Genomic DNA, 16249 nt, shown 5'->3' on the forward strand with positions numbered 1-16249 from the left:
CTTGTGAGTAAATATCACTAAAAACAGTAAAATGGTTTAAATCTAATATAAAAGCTTGGCAAGATTGGAGTTCACTATTTCAAATGTTTATGCTTCCTTATGATAACTATATAGATTTAAGATTATTGATGATGTTCAAGTATCCTCTCAAAGTCATTTATGTCTAAATGATATTGTGATAATCACTATATTGATCCTTAGACGATCTCTCCACCTAACTATCAATATAGCAATCTTTAATGTTTAATACCAAAGAAGAGCAATGAATAAATCTATCTCTACAACTTATTCACTACTTGAAAATTTGTTTTATGTCAAGACTCAAATAATCTCTCTCGACAACTACTCAAATCTGGTTTTCAACTTAGGGCAAAAACAGTATTCAATACATCAACAATCTTTATCATATATATAAATCAAATGGAATACATAAACATATGAGAATAGCTACTACCTCCAATCTTGACAAAGAGAGTTTAGCTCCTCATCACCATTGTTACAAAGCAGAATGTTAAAGAAGAGAAAACTCTGTTTTCTCCCTTACAAAATATCTCAATCTGTGAATGATAATGAATGAATGTGAATAATGTGTTTTTCTCTCCTAAAAGAGTTGACATTTCCTTAATTGATCATTTCCATCCAAAGCAGAAAAGCTATCCCAAGGAAGACACCAAAATGGCAAAACCAACTGGCCTTCAAAACAACACTTTTGACCCAAAAATCAGTTTGCTGGATTCGCAGGGTTCGCGAGGCGAACTTTGTTCGCGGGGCGAACTGATGCTGTCTCATCCAGTTCGCGCGGCGAACTGAAGCTGCCTCAGTTTCCTTACTTTGCAAGCTTCATCCAAAATCTTCCATATTATGATGCTGCAATCCAAAGCTTTCTCACCCAAAAATTCTACAAAACTAATAGAAATGTGAAATAACTATTCAAAACAAAATAAATTAAACATAATTGCATTTATACGAATTAATAAGAATAAAAAGTGTGTAATTACATCAAAACTTGGTAAAAGGGACCAATAAAATGATATAAAAAGTAGTACTAATTGGTTCCTAACAGTTGACCACCTAAATAACAACCACAACTCCATCCACTATCATTCTCCCCTTAAGGAAACTACTAACTTATACAATGATCCTTCCGGAAAAATAGGTCGGAAGTCTCCTAGATGAGAGGGGGAATTAAGCTTAGGGATCAGAGTCACAAATTAAGAAGCAAAATTACGAGGTAGAGATGCAAAATGATGGAATTTTTCAAACATGATCCCCAAATCAACTCTGTGGAGATTCCATAATTTTTAAAAAAGAAGTTAAAATCATATGGACCTGAGCTTTTACCACCCTCACACTAGGCCACTACCACATCGAACTCTCGTAGACTAAAGAGAGCCGATAAAGAGAGGTTATCATAAATCGAAAGGGAGCGGGAGACTACACCATACATACTAGGTTTATCAACACCATGTTCTTTAAAAATCTCAGTGAAATGATTCACAAATTCTTGTCTAATGTTAAACACCCCTTCAATACAAACATCTCCAACTTTCAACACTAAAATAGCATTTCTTTCTAGTCGTACTCTTAACATAAGCATGAATGAAACTAGAATTAGCATCACCATCCTTAAGTCAGTTAGATCTAAGTCTCTAAATCTCTAAATTAATTGGGAGTCTTTAATCCTAAGAAAAGACTACAAATCTATAATCGTTTTGGATCTAGTCTCAATCTCTCCATTGGATAACTCTAAGATTGTATAAAAAAATCAACCCAGTTAACTTCCTCTCTCAACCTATCAATCCGGAAGTCAAGATTAAAAAAATACATATCTTCTTATAAATCAAACAGTAATGATGATATTATACATTATTCAAGTTAATTCTATAATTTTAATACAAAAATAAATACTTTATTATTAACGAAACAGTAATGATGATGTTATATATTATTCAACTTAATTCTATAATTTTAATGGTACATATTTTATCCTGTGAAATTCCAGAATGAAAAAATAAAAAATTAGATTTGTTTCTCTATAAAACTCATTGAATAATAATGAAATATTTCTCTTTTTTATGTATCCTTCTTAACCACAAGAAGAACCCACGACCAAAGATTTTAAGTAATACATCCAACAGAAAAAGTCAACAAACAAGTGTTAGCATGCTCATGGAAACAACTATGTCTTTGGAAATTGACTGCTTCATTAATATGAGACTCACAATACCATATCGATAAATGGGTCAATCAACTTATCAGAAAGATAACTACCTCCTCATTATAACCATTTCAAATTTTACAACTATCTATGAATTTTTTTCTACTAATATACATCTACATATTTATTATATTCAACTAATTTAACTATATTAATAATATTTTAATAAATAATTTTTATTATTATTAAAATCAATATAACTAATTAATTTTTGAGGTATTCAGAATTTAAATATGAGACCTAAAATAAAGAAATAAGAGAATGGATGAGCATTGAGAAACTAAAGTGGTAGGAACACTAATTTTGTTTACTCATTTTGATGATAAGGACTCACTCCAATATAAATTCTCAACTATATAAGTTGCTCAATGCACTTTCATGTTTTCTGAAAAGCTAGTTCACATTAAAATGTAAGGTCAATTGCAACTCAAGTCAACACAGACTCAATTTGCAATACAGTTTAAAGTTAAAAAGAACAAAGAAACAAAAAATGTTTAAAATGATGCACAATATCATGTGACATAGGCATAGGACATGCAAAGTATATTCCATGATGGCAAATTTTTATAATTTGCAGGGAGCGGGAAATCATGTGACATAGGCATAAAACATGCAAAGTCTCGCTTGTCATAAATTTTTGGTACAAAATCTTTAACAGGTTTTTCAAAGGAAAATGGGTTTTTACTGCAGTCACAAGTTCAGGCACCAGTGTTTCAAACAGATCATTTTACTCTTATAACTAACTGCATCACTAGATATCTCAAATGAGATTTTTAAAAACAGACAAGATAGAGAGAGAGTGCGTAAATAAACCAATAACAGAAAATCTAATCAAAATGGAGCTCAAGAAGCAATTGAATTAAAGTTAAATCAGAAAGTAACCAAAGTGGTTGGAATGTGTATAACTTGTCCAATAAATCCAAATTCCATGGTACAGAAGCTTGCTCAAAAGGCATAAAAAAAACTATGTTTCCCTTGTATGGTGTCCTCCGGTGCTTCTCCAATAGGATTTCGAAAATTGGATAAACAGAGTTTTGTGTCAATTTTCAAAATCTTACCAGCCTTTACTGAGGATCCCTCTAATGAATGACCCAATGAATCATTCAATTAGTTCCAAAATTAAAGAAAACACCTGCATTCAGATTCAGCCACTTTCTCTTCTGCAGTTACCGGGTAACAAATACCTGTATCTATCTGCGTTATTTAATAAATACGAAGGAAGATGCACTGCAGAATAAGAATGGGGAATCGGTCCAAGTTTTCCAATGATCTCCTTAAATGTATACTCTTCAGGAAGCATGTCGAATAAGTCAGCACCTTTGCATATCACATTCTGGATCCGTTCAGGGTTCAAGTAACGAGGGAACCTCACCCGATCGTAGTGGCTGTAAGCTTTCATCTTAAACACAAATTCACTGATATGACGGAAACAGAAGCTGCAATGCCAGCCAGCATCCGATAGCAGTAGATCAGACTGTCTATAGTGTGCATACCTTGTCTTGTCAGCCTGGTATCTGTGAATTGATGCTCTCCAACTTTTGTTGTCGAGAAAAAACTCGAAAGAGTACAAGTAATTCCTCAGTTGAAGATGAAGAACCGGAGGGATTTCGTCGCACCATCTCAAGAGATTAATTGTGTGAGCACTAGGAATCTCATCAACATCAGACATTATCAAAAGATCGTCATCTTCAATGCCTGCTATCCTCAGAAGCTGATCCAACGCAACTCTTTGATACGCCTCCTCAATGAACGGATTTTCCTTTTTCCTGAACCTCCCAGCAATAACGCCATATGTCAGACGTGGCTCAACAAACGTGAACTTGCCCCTATTGCCCGCGTAAACCAACGGCTTGACGAACCCGGTAAACGTTGAGTTTGATTCCAGAAGCACATACTGTGTAACATAAGGATACATTTCTTTCCATCGGATAGTAAGCATTTCAACTTCATTGCTAAACAAAACCGCGTCAAAGACACGCCTCGGCGATTCACGAATTCCCCACCCATGAAGTTTACAAAGAGACTCCATCGACACATTCTCGTGATAATAGTGAGGGATTTCATGAAATGGCTTCGGCGGAGATTCCCACAATGGTCTAAAAAAGTATGTAATTTTCTGCCCGTGCAAATAGATTAAAAAGACACCTATTGGGATGATAATAAACATAAACATGTAAGTCTTGAAGTCCAATCCTCGCAAAATACACTTCAGTCTCGACATGTTCAGTGCTGCCGGTGTTCCCTGCTGCATAGAAAATCAAAAATCTCTAAAGCCACAATATGACAACTTAATCATCAAATTGATTGTACAAAAATGACATCAAATTAAACCAAACACACAATCCAACCTAATCTAAAATACCAAACAGAATAGACAAATATTAACAATAAAATCACATGAAAAAAAAGTTCAAGAAACCACATTCTCAATTATTTCATAAATTTCATATAAAATTACAAATGAAGAATAATCTAGAAAATAGGATTCATAATAACAGACACGGAGACAACAGAATTTAAATAAAATAACCATCATTCACCAAAACACATACAAAGAGTTTTAAAAAGGCAAAAACATAGGGGAAAAGAAACAAAATTTAGAAATAGAAAACCCTAATTATAATTCCAAATAGAAAACCTACACTTCAAGCCTCATAGGCTAAAAAACTTGAAAAAAACACAATGGCCTATCCGTTAAAAGATAAACCCAGAACCCAACAACAATCTGTAAATTCAAAACAACAATAGATAAATAATCAAACATCAATACACATAGATAAAGGGGGAAAATGAAGAAGATAATTTCCTCCTTCAATTAATTTTTTTTTTAAAACTCAATTGAAATTATATCAAATTTGAATTGGATTCTGAAAAAAAAAATAAACTTAACACAAACCCAGAAAAAAAACAGAAAAAAAACTCTGTTTTGCACTGAAAACAAACTCAACCACAGAAACACATAAACCTTAACCAATATTTTTATAAACAAAAAAAAACATTTTATTAGTAGAGTAGAGACTGAAATTACAAAATAATAATAATAATAATAATAATAATAATAATAATAATAATATTAATACCTCTCCACAAACATCCTCGCAGATATCATCAGTCTTCTTCGAAATATAATACCCCTCAGACATGGCGAAGAAGAATCCAGAAAGAAAGAAAAAACAAAACCAAAAGTTTATGTTTTTTTTATGTGTTTGGGTATACGAAAAGATGGAAAGAAAGAAAAAAAGTAAAAGTTTGGAATTGGGTGGCAAAAGAAAGTAAAAAACCTAAACCCAGTGACGATCGATGTTATGTTTGAGGGTTATATTGAGTTTTGATTCGTATTGTGAAATGGAAATTGGAATGGTAAATGTGAATTGTAACGCCAATTATAGCCGTTTAGTGTGCGACGATACAATCGAATGAAACTATCTTCACGCTTCCGTAGGGATACTATAACCTCCTTCACTATTTTTTGGCCTAAATTCACTATCTATTCTACTTACTACAAACGATTATTTCTTATTTCTTTATAAAAACAAAATGAATATTCATTTATTTCTTTTTTTTATACACAAATAATAATTAATTACTTTAATAAACATGATCTCTATAAAGAAATTTTACTCTTCCAGAAACTATCAATCTGCTAAATAGTTAGTCGTTTTAAAATATAAATATAATTTAATAAAAATCATTTGCATGTTCTATTTTCCCAAACAAAAAGAATAATAATTTATAAAAAAAATAAAATATGCATTTGTTTCTATAAAATTATTTTATATTTTCAGCCGACGTATTTTATTAAATCATAAAATATTTTTAAATTATAAGTATAACCGGATCAAATAATATTTTTTATTGAATGACTCTGAAAATATTTACTTATTAGTGTCCATTAAACTCCAGTTTATTTTTCAAAAAATTATAATTTATAATAAATGAAATTAATTGTTATATATTTTTAATATAAAATATTTTAAACTTAAATGCATTTTTAGTCTCTCCAATTTAAAAAATTTTAACTTTTAATTTTTCATTTTAAAACTCAATTTTTTGATCTTAAGCTTTATAGCATTTGGAATTTGATTAGGCCCCTTCAATTTTGAAGATGTGCCCTAGTAATTAAAAAAATATTTTAATGAATTATAAATATTGACTAGCATAATTTATTATTTAATAGTTTTTATAAATATATTAATAATTAATTTTTTTAAAATTAATTATTAATGAATATAAGTTTTTAAAATAATCTTTTTTTATCTTATCACTTTTTTTCAATCCACGGTAAATATTATCAATTATTTGAATAAGTTATATAAACGATAAATAAAACTCTAACAATACCAATATGAGACTAACATTATATAAGCAATGCAAGAGTTCTTAAATCTAACACATGACGTTGTGTTTCATTACAAAATCTTATAAAGTTCAATGTGTTCAAAACATTAGGGGAATGAATGTATGTCTTTCGTTCACTTGTATTAATTCATTCATGTTTCAATATTTGGAAATTTTAATGAAAAATGTATGTGCAATCTCGACAATTTTTTCTTGACGCGTCGTGAATCATGATAGTCACCCTACTTCCCAATTTTCCATTATCCAATGAAGCTACCAACTCATGTCAATCTTCCCAATTTTTCATTATCCAATGAAGCTACCAACTCATGTCAATCATTATAACCAACGTTCCATAGATCATCCAACACAAATAAAAATCTTCTACACTTCAACTTTAGCTTTAATTCAAGTCGAAGATAATCAAAATCATTATCCTGGTAAGTTAATGAATCTACGTATGCAAGTAGAGTTTTTATTACTCTCACAATATCAAAATCTATTCACATTTTCAAATCAAAATGTTCATTAACTTCTTTACCATTGTAATTTAGTCCAGCAATTGTAGTTTTACCAATCCCTGCAACACCTAAAGAGTAATCACACCTAGATTCGTGCCATTATCTGACAATAATATATTCATCAATTTGTCTTTATCATCCTTCCTATCAACTATGAATGATTCATTTAAAATTGAATATGAACAACTGCACATGAACGAATTATGCTCTGCATCCATTGTTTGACTTTGGGATTGAAGAACGGCTTATGCTTTGCATCAAAAAAACTGAATGAAGAGTCAAAAGCGATGTTTCGAACACAGTGAACTTTAGGAGATTCAACTTCCGGCTTGTGATGTAATTGATAAATGAATTACTCCAAAAAGATTAATGGAAGAATACTCTATTTTGCATCCCCCGATGAAGTGTTCTTATTAAGAACCAACTCATTTGCAAGTTTTGTGATGAAAGACATGCATCATTAATTAGATTTAAGAGCTCTAGCATTGCTGATATAATGTTAATCCCATGTTAGTATTGTTAGAGTTTTATTTATTGTTTATATAGTTTATTTAAATAATTGATAATGTCTACTTGTGGGTTGAAAAGTAGTCAGAGTGAATTGGGCCCAAACCCAAAAAAAATTTAAAAAAACTTATATTCATTAATAATTAGTTTCGAAAACAACTTAATTATTAATATATCTATAAAAAATATTAAATAATAAATTATCCTAGTCAATATTTCTAACTCATTAAAAATAATTTGTTTGTTTAATTACAATTGTCACGTCGGTAAAATTGAAAGGGGTCAAACAAATCTCTAAGTGATATAAAGTTTAGAAATAAAAAACCTGAGTTTTAAAATGGAAGAAATAAAAATTAAAAATCTTTAAACTAGAGGATACAAAATACATTTAAATTAATATTATAAAGGTAATTTAATAAAAAATAATATTATTTATATAATCAATTAAAATTCTTATATTTGTCGTATTTTTAAAAATAAAAATATGCTTTTGACGGATGTGTTTAAAAATGTGGTTGAAAGTTCAGTGCATATTTCATTTTCTTTAATAATAAATAAAATATAGTAAAATAATATATAAGATAAAATCAAAGTAAAGAAATTGTTGGGCTTTAATTTAAGCTTGAATATATAAAAACATGTTGGACTTTTCTTTTCCCATGACTAAATTCCACGTCACAGTTTTTTCAGAAAAACCAAAATCCACATCATATTCTAACTTGAAGCCCTTGAAAATGAAACGGTCTTTCTTTATGGTCATTGATAATGGTATCCCATGTTAACAAGGAAATGGATTTTCAAATTATATTATCGGTTATTAAATAATTGTTAATAAAATAAGATTAAATGTGTATTTGTTCAAAAACAATAAAGTCATAAATAATAAATAAATAAATAAAAACGCATTGTTTTAAATTCTTTGGAATACACACAATTAAATTTTGAGTATGTTAACGAGTTTTTTAAAATTAAAAATTTGAATACTATAAACACTAAGAGACTTTTCATTGTTATTTGTTTTTTTTTTCAAACAAAATTAAAAATTCTAAAACCTTGTTTGCAATCTTATATATATATATATATATATATATATATTATGAAAATGATATTTTTATGTGAGAATCTGAGAATAAAGAATTAATCTGAACCATTATATTAAAATAAATGAGTGAGATTAAAATATCACCTAAAGGAATAATGTGTCATTTTTAATCTCAATCAAATTTCTCTCTCTTTCATTATTAAAATAAATTACTTGTATTAAAATATTATATTTTTTATTATTAAAATTCTCTCACCTCTCACCCATTTATTTAAATCTAATGGTTGATATTCATTCTTATAATTTCACATAAGGTGTCAAACTTAATAAAATGACACTTCCGATAATTTTAAATCACACATCATATGACAAAATCCATTGTTGGATTGAAAACTATTATTATATAGATCATGCCTATAAAATTTAATATCATTCAAAAATCATTGATATGTTAACGAGATTCATTTAAATTAACGTCTAACAAAACTTTAAAAAAACCGTTAATTTTGATCCTTCTCTTTGACATATCAAATGTTTCTCGATTGATGTTAAATTTTATATAGATGATCTATGTGATAATATCTTTTAATTCAACGGAAGATATTTTTTATACGAATATACGGTAAAGAGTTATTGGTGGTGTTATATTACTAGATTTGACATCTTGAAGTCATTTAATCCTGACCTATATATATATATATATATATATATATATATATATATATATATATATATATATATATATATATATATATATATATATATATATATATGAGAATTTGTGAACTTAATAACAAACATTGGATTTAAATTAAAAGGTGTGATTAAAATATACTTTTAAGATTTTAATAGTGATTTTTCGTTCCTTTTAATAGTAATTCAGTTAAAGATACACTTTAATTTCAATCATATCCATTCTCACATTATATATATATATATATATATATATATATATATATATATATATATATATATATATATATATATATATATATATATATATATATATATATATATATATATATATATATATATATTATTGGTTATATAGTCAAAATCATGGTGTCAAACTTAATAACATGACATCTCCGATAACTCTTTATTGGATATCGGTATAACAAAATTCACCATTGAATTGAAAGCTATTATCGTATAGATCATGTCTATAAAAGTTAACATCAATCGAAAATCATTTGATATGTTAAAGAGAATGATCAAAATTAACGGTTTTGTTGAAGTTTTGTAAGACGTTAGTTTTCAAGCATCTCATTGACATATCTAATGATTTTTTTATTGATGTTAAATTTTATAGACATGATCTATACGATAATAGCTTTCAATTCAATGGTGAATTTTGTTATACCGAAATCCAATAAAGAGTTATCGGAGATGTCATGTTATTAAGTTTGACACCATGATTTTGACTATATAGCCAATAATATATAGATATATGTATATATATATATATATATATATATATATATATATATATATATATATATATATATATATATATATATATATATATATATATATATATATATATATATATATATATATATATATATATATATATATATATATATATATATATATACATGTGTGTGTGTGTGCGCGCGCGCCTGCGTGCGCGTGCGTGTCCATGTGTGTGTGTGCACGCGTACGAGTGTGTTCATGAATTTATGGTTTGCTTCCCTGGAAATCGCACTTACATCCCTGAACCACCAATGCACAAAGAAAAAACCATCATCTGGACTTCCTAGATACTAATTACTTTTTCCATCTCTCGTAATGTTCATGAATTTTTGGGTCCTTTACCCATATCTTCTGTAAAACCTGCTAAGTTAAGCAATTTTTTCCCTTGTTTTCCCTACTGTAAACATCATGCCTTTAAGAACACAGCCTTTGAGTTAGGGTTTATAGATTTACCCCACTGTGTATTTCGTTCCTCTCTTTCTACGAATAATGAATCTTATCTTAATTGGTTGAACCAAGTGGAAAAGAAGAAAAGACAAATCTGGAAAGACCACAGTCACCTGATTAAGGAGGTCTTTGACTCTGGGCCTATTGCTTTTCTCACATTTTGATTATCCTTGTTCATCTTTTGTTCCAATTTCATTTAAATAGCTAAGAAATTCATTTTTTTTAGCGACCCATATTCATGAAGGGCATAGCGTCTGCCTTAATAAACTGATATTGGGTTCTCTTATGAGTATTTAGGGCTTGCTTCTCTTGAACTAAAATCCATAACCAATTCAGAAAGGAACCTCTTGATCTTTGGCCCTATATGGCTCTTACAACTCTGACTTAATGCCACTTTTGAACCCTCTTTGAAGGTTACCATCCCATCCAATTTATCAAGACAAGTTGAAGGTACCAAGCTCGCTTTGTTTCCCATAAAATGTTGGTTTGTCAACGAAATAAGCTTTCACCAAATATTTATTTATGTGCGTGAATTGTACAACATCGTCTCGATTATGGCATCATTTTTCAATCGAGGCCATGTACCATATTGGTTTAGAAGATAATTCTCAACTTCTTCGCCTGAGCACCATTCTAAAACCCTTGATATTTGGGTATCTTTCCTCAAACCTAATATTCTGTCGACCAAAATTTCGAAGGGGAAACCTAACCTGGGTCTCATTAGTTATCGGCCAAACTTGGCAGCTAGATAATTCAGCTTTAGCAAATTCTTACCTAAGTCTCTTTTTATCCATAAAGAGGAAATATGTTTGTCCAACACCACACTGTCGGACATGGAATATCAAGCATGTTTAGAATTTAATACCCAAGAAGTCATTAATCTAACACCTTTTGAATTTCAAGCTTCTTATTTATGTACAAAAGGAAATTTAAAGAATGGTGGACAACATATCACAAAGATTTTTCTGTTGATCACTTAACTTTGCTACAATGTTTAACTAAATCTTTTTCCTCTTTACATAAACAGAAGAAGAAAGGTTGAGGTATGTGCATCAGTGAGATTCGGTCTTTTCAACATTACTTTGAGACTGTGAGTGTAACTTTTTGTAAGATGTATTTTGCATGATGTCAAAACTAGGATACTTTAGCGTTAATGTATATTGGACGTTATCCTCTGATTCTCAATGTGCATCTTAACATTAGGGAGCATAAAAACTTTTGGAAACAAGTTGGAAAAGGTTTCATGCATAAAAATGCATCAAAAACAATTTTTATGAAAAATTAACCTATAGGCCGACACATACATATTTCAGGTCGACACAGAGAAGAAAAAATTTTCTATGTATCGACACCTCCGTTTTATAGGTAAGCTCATATGCTGCATTATTAAAGCATGTGGGCTCTGTTAGATGTTCCCCGCCTCTACAGGTCGACACATAACCTTTACATGTAGATGCATAACATATATAGGTCGACACATGCGTCGAACAGGTCGGCTCATGCAACGGAATGTTCCAAAAATTCATAATTTTTTCAAAATTTTTGGATTCATTTTGCCTCCAAACATGTATGCATATAAATACTTCATACATGTATCATTTCTAGTAAGGTTTCTAGAGAGTAAAACATATACGAAACTAGGATTTCAAAGCATTACCATCATCTTCAACCTCATTCTATGCATACACACAATTAAACTACACATAATCAGTTTTTGATTGGGTGTCATCTAGAATTAAGGTTGGTAACGTCCAATTTAGGTTGATTGTACAACAAATTGGGTTGAGATCTTTGAGGGTTTTAAATCAGAAAACCGAGTTGGGATTTTCCTTCAAGATCGTTTAGGGTTTGAAGGTTTTAGACAATATTATGCAATCCAGATCTGATCGAGTGAAGTCTTTGCAGAACGGGAGGTTCTTGCAAAGGAGTAGTGTGGGACAGTGGATCGCATTGGTAAATCTTGGGTTACAACAATTGCGTGTTTTGGATTCGATCGAGTGAAAGCTTTGAAGAATAATGGGTTTCTTGCAAAGAAGTAGCGTGAAACGGTGAATCAAACTGACATTGTTAGGTTACTTGATCAGGATTTGATCGAGGGAAGATAAGGTATCAAAATCAACATCAAACTTAGTGTTTGTAGGGTTGGATTGCTACATCTCTCTCGTATACATACATTTGCAAAGTAAGGTTAATTTCATCATCTCAATTCAAGTTCAAATTGAGGTATAAGTACCCATTGCAAGGTCGATTGGGGAAATTCCTAAACAAATCCTTGTGTATTCTCTCTCTATCTATCTTTTATTTTTGATTTGCAAATTGTTGATTTCATCGATCGTGCGATCAATTTGTTTGGATAATATTTTTGATTACATTTTTAAATTGGTGTTGTTGAGTTGATCACAATTCCTTAGGTTGTGATTGGGTTTTGAGATCAACAATACCACATAAAATTCCAAACAATATCGATTGCACACTAGGTGTTCGACGAATTGTCTCAATAGATTTTCTTTGTGAATTATCATTAGAAGTAAAATACATTGTTGCTTTGCATTCAACTGATTGTGATTAATTGTGTTTGGTCAACTTGTGATTTTATCATACCTCAATTACTATTACGTATATCTGAGCTTTTTGATATCGGGTTCGGTTAGACGACTTTGATCTGGGATACTCCCGCTTGCTTCCGCGCGCCATACATTTTTCAAAACTATTTTTTTTCAAAATTTTTAACTAGTGATCTATTCACCCCCTCTAGATCTAAGCCTATCGTCTAACAAAAACTGTGTATAATCCTTGTCAACTTAGTCGAACTATTTATGATGCATTTTCTACTTTGAAACAGAAAATCATTGAAAAAATTCGTAGGCTTCATTTTCCTCCTTATATAAAGGAAATATATGAGTTTACTTTGGAATTTTACCTTCCCAAATTTCCATAATCACCAACTTGTGAATTTGGCTTAGCTTTTCAGTTGTCACTTTCCAGACTTATGTTTTTGTGGGTCTTTGTTAGTCCTAGAAAATGATTTTAAAACACGTGCCTAAAGAGTAGTTTCGGCTAATTATAATATACACAATTTCCCACAGCCTTTAAGAGTTGATCTTGAACGTGTCTGAATCCTATCCACCATTTAAGAAGATGAGATAAAGGGAGTTGCAAAACTCACTAACTCTTATTTTATGTTCATATTATTTACTTGTGTCAAAATTTTGTAGCTCGAGCTCTTGTTCCAAAAGGGTCGAAAAATAAGGAAGTTGCAGCAATGACGACAATGAAGAATCCAACCAACAAAAAAAAGGTATATTTTCTAATAGCGAGGTTTCTCATAGACCCCTACCTCCCAAATATCAGAGTAAATGGAAAGATGTTGTTGAGGCCTCAAAGTTTCGATAGGCCAAAAAGAAAAAGATTCAGGCCCTTAAAGCCAGACCACCAAAGAAGTCAAAAAAGAAACTTGTTGCCATTATATATGACGACGAAGAAGAAAGTATCCAACTAACTAGAAAGAAAAATAAATTCCCAAGGAAAACCATTCTCGATGAGAGTTAAAAAAGTGAAGATTCAAGCTATGGCTTTAGGATATCCAAGGTACTTTAAATTTCAATCATGTCTTCATGTGGATCTACATTACGCAATTTTACAATATCCTTCGACTTTTATCTTCTTATAGGAGATTCCTATTTTTGTCATTCCTCGTCCAATAATCAAAGCCTCGTATGTTCATGAGGTGTTGGCATCTAAGTAATCTCTAGTAAATTCACCATCACAACAACCATCAGCTGAAAATCCAGTCGAGGGAACAGTTGTCGAGCAACTAGAGGAAGCATTTAATTACCAAAATCCTGAACAAAAATCGATTAATCCAGAAAGTCCAGGCTCTGAGTAATAATTATCTGGACTAAATAAATAAGATTCTGAACAATAGTCGGTTGGTCCAAATGACAATGCTCCAACTCTAGAAGACCAAGAGCATGATGACCAACCACAAAAATATCAAGATCAAGAAGAGCCTCAAACTGCTACTAATGAAAAAGAACAATCAACAACTATTGAGATTCCCTTTTCGACCATAACCACCATTACTCATCCTCAAATTGAATATTATTCATCCCAAAACTCTGATGTTTCTCTCAGTCGCGAAAAACTAAAAGCTCTAAAAGAGAGAAATCCTGCAAAATCTTTATGGAAACATATAAGCAGTTGAGGTAATTGTTGTGTCAAAAAGCCCCCGAGTTCTTCAACTACTTCAAGCAATGAGCCCTCTGGAAACTCTATTACCCCGCTGATTCAAAAATTGAAAGTAAAGGTTTTCGAAGTTGATCTATTTAAAACCATTGAAGAAAATCCTTCTGTTACATCTGACATCAAGGATTTGTTTAAGAAGCTTAAAAATTAAGATTTTCTTGATCTCTCTATTGATTTTGTCCTAGAGTTTGAACCATTTATTAACGAGATCACTTAGGTTATAAAGATGAAAAAGGAGTCTATGAACAAACTTAGGCAAAAGGTTGACATTATATCCCAACAATGGAATCTAGTTGTTCAGTCTCAAAGTTGAGCAGATGATTTGGAGGCCCAAACTACCTAGAGTAAAGATCAAGTATTGGCCTATGATAAAGAAATTTCATACTGGACGAAACAAGTTAAAGAACTTCAACAAAAAATTAAGGAGGCGCAACAAAAACAAGATGAAACTAGAAATTCTATGTTAACTTCTCTTGAAGAAAAGTTAATTCAATAGGCCAACCTCGGTTTTCAGTATGTGGAGGCTTCTTATCTATTGGAAGAAGAAATCCAACCTTTAAAAACTAAAGATTCAATGAATGATGCAAGGATTAAACTTGGGAAGAAACACTTGGAGAAGATTAAAGTTGAATTTCCTCTTTAGTTTTCAACCTTTTGCTTTTTATTGTGTAACTGTGTTAGTGATAATGCGCCATTTTGGCACTTTTTAAATTCAATGCCATTTTGACATTTTCATTGCTTATGTTATTCTTTCATTATTTGTATTTTCTACAACACAGGCTTGTACTTCTTTACGTACTTTCCATTTATTCTCAAAATTCGACCTTCAGGAGTCAATTCTTCAACTTTATAGGAATTATTTAAAAATACTTGAATGATTCAAAATGGGCCTTCCCAATTTGGTGATCATTTACCTAAAGTTCTATCTTTTCAATCCTAATGACTTTCAAAACATAATCATCGACGGTAAAGGTTTTCAATTTAACATTTTTATTATAGACCTTAGTTATTATCTCCTTTTGTATTATAAGAACATTCAGAGCAACTAATATATCTTCATCTAAATAAAATAACTCATCTATCATCATATTGCAATAATGTTCATAAGGAATTTTAACTTGCCTCTGAATTCTAGTTGACTGTAAATACATTTCAACAAACAAGACTGCATTATGACCAAATGTTAGTCAAAATGGAGTAGAATTTGTTGCCTCTTTAGGGGAATTTTGACAAGCCCACAATATTTGGTCTAAAGTCTTATGTCAATTTCTTGGATTTTGACCCACATGCTTTTTAATCGGGCCAATTACAATTTTGTTAGATGCTTTGCGTTTCCATTTGCTTGAGCATAATAAGGAGTAAATGTTAAAAGTTTGATTCCTGAATCTGAAGCAAACTCTACCATTTTTTGACCAGTAAAATTTGTACCTTGGTTAGTGGTTAGATTTTTACGAA

At 30.6% G+C, this 16249-nt stretch overlaps 1 protein-coding gene across 2 annotated transcripts; it reads right to left on the bottom strand.

Moving 5' to 3' along the window:
- Positions 1 to 3046: 3046 nt before the first annotated feature.
- LOC127128098 (uncharacterized) lies at positions 3047 to 5716 on the bottom strand. Of its 2 annotated transcripts, none has more exons than XM_051057349.1 (2): positions 5299 to 5716; positions 3047 to 4460 (listed from the first exon to the last, which is right to left on the bottom strand). In XM_051057349.1, the coding sequence occupies exons 1-2, from the start codon at positions 5359 to 5361 to the stop codon at positions 3363 to 3365; spliced, it is 1161 nt and encodes a 386-aa protein (XP_050913306.1). In that variant the 5' UTR covers positions 5362 to 5716; the 3' UTR covers positions 3047 to 3362. The 2 variants fall into 2 exon arrangements, with proteins under 2 accessions (XP_050913306.1, XP_050913305.1); XM_051057348.1 differs by having other exon boundaries at positions 3047 to 4463.
- Positions 5717 to 16249: the final 10533 nt, after the last annotated feature.

Source organism: Lathyrus oleraceus, chromosome 3, assembly GCF_024323335.1.
Source record: "Lathyrus oleraceus cultivar Zhongwan6 chromosome 3, CAAS_Psat_ZW6_1.0, whole genome shotgun sequence".
In the NCBI taxonomy this organism is placed as follows: Eukaryota; Viridiplantae; Streptophyta; class Magnoliopsida; order Fabales; family Fabaceae; genus Lathyrus; species Lathyrus oleraceus.

Bases quoted from the DNA above. Each gene is read 5' to 3' on its own strand.
- LOC127128098 (XM_051057348.1), bottom strand. From the start codon at position 5,361: ATGTCTGAGGGGTATTATATTTCGAAGAAGACTGATGATATCTGCGAG. The intron at 4,464-5,298 runs GTATTAATATTA...TTTTCTATGCAG, and splicing joins GCGAGGATGTTTGTGGAGAG to CAGGGAACACCGGCAGCACT.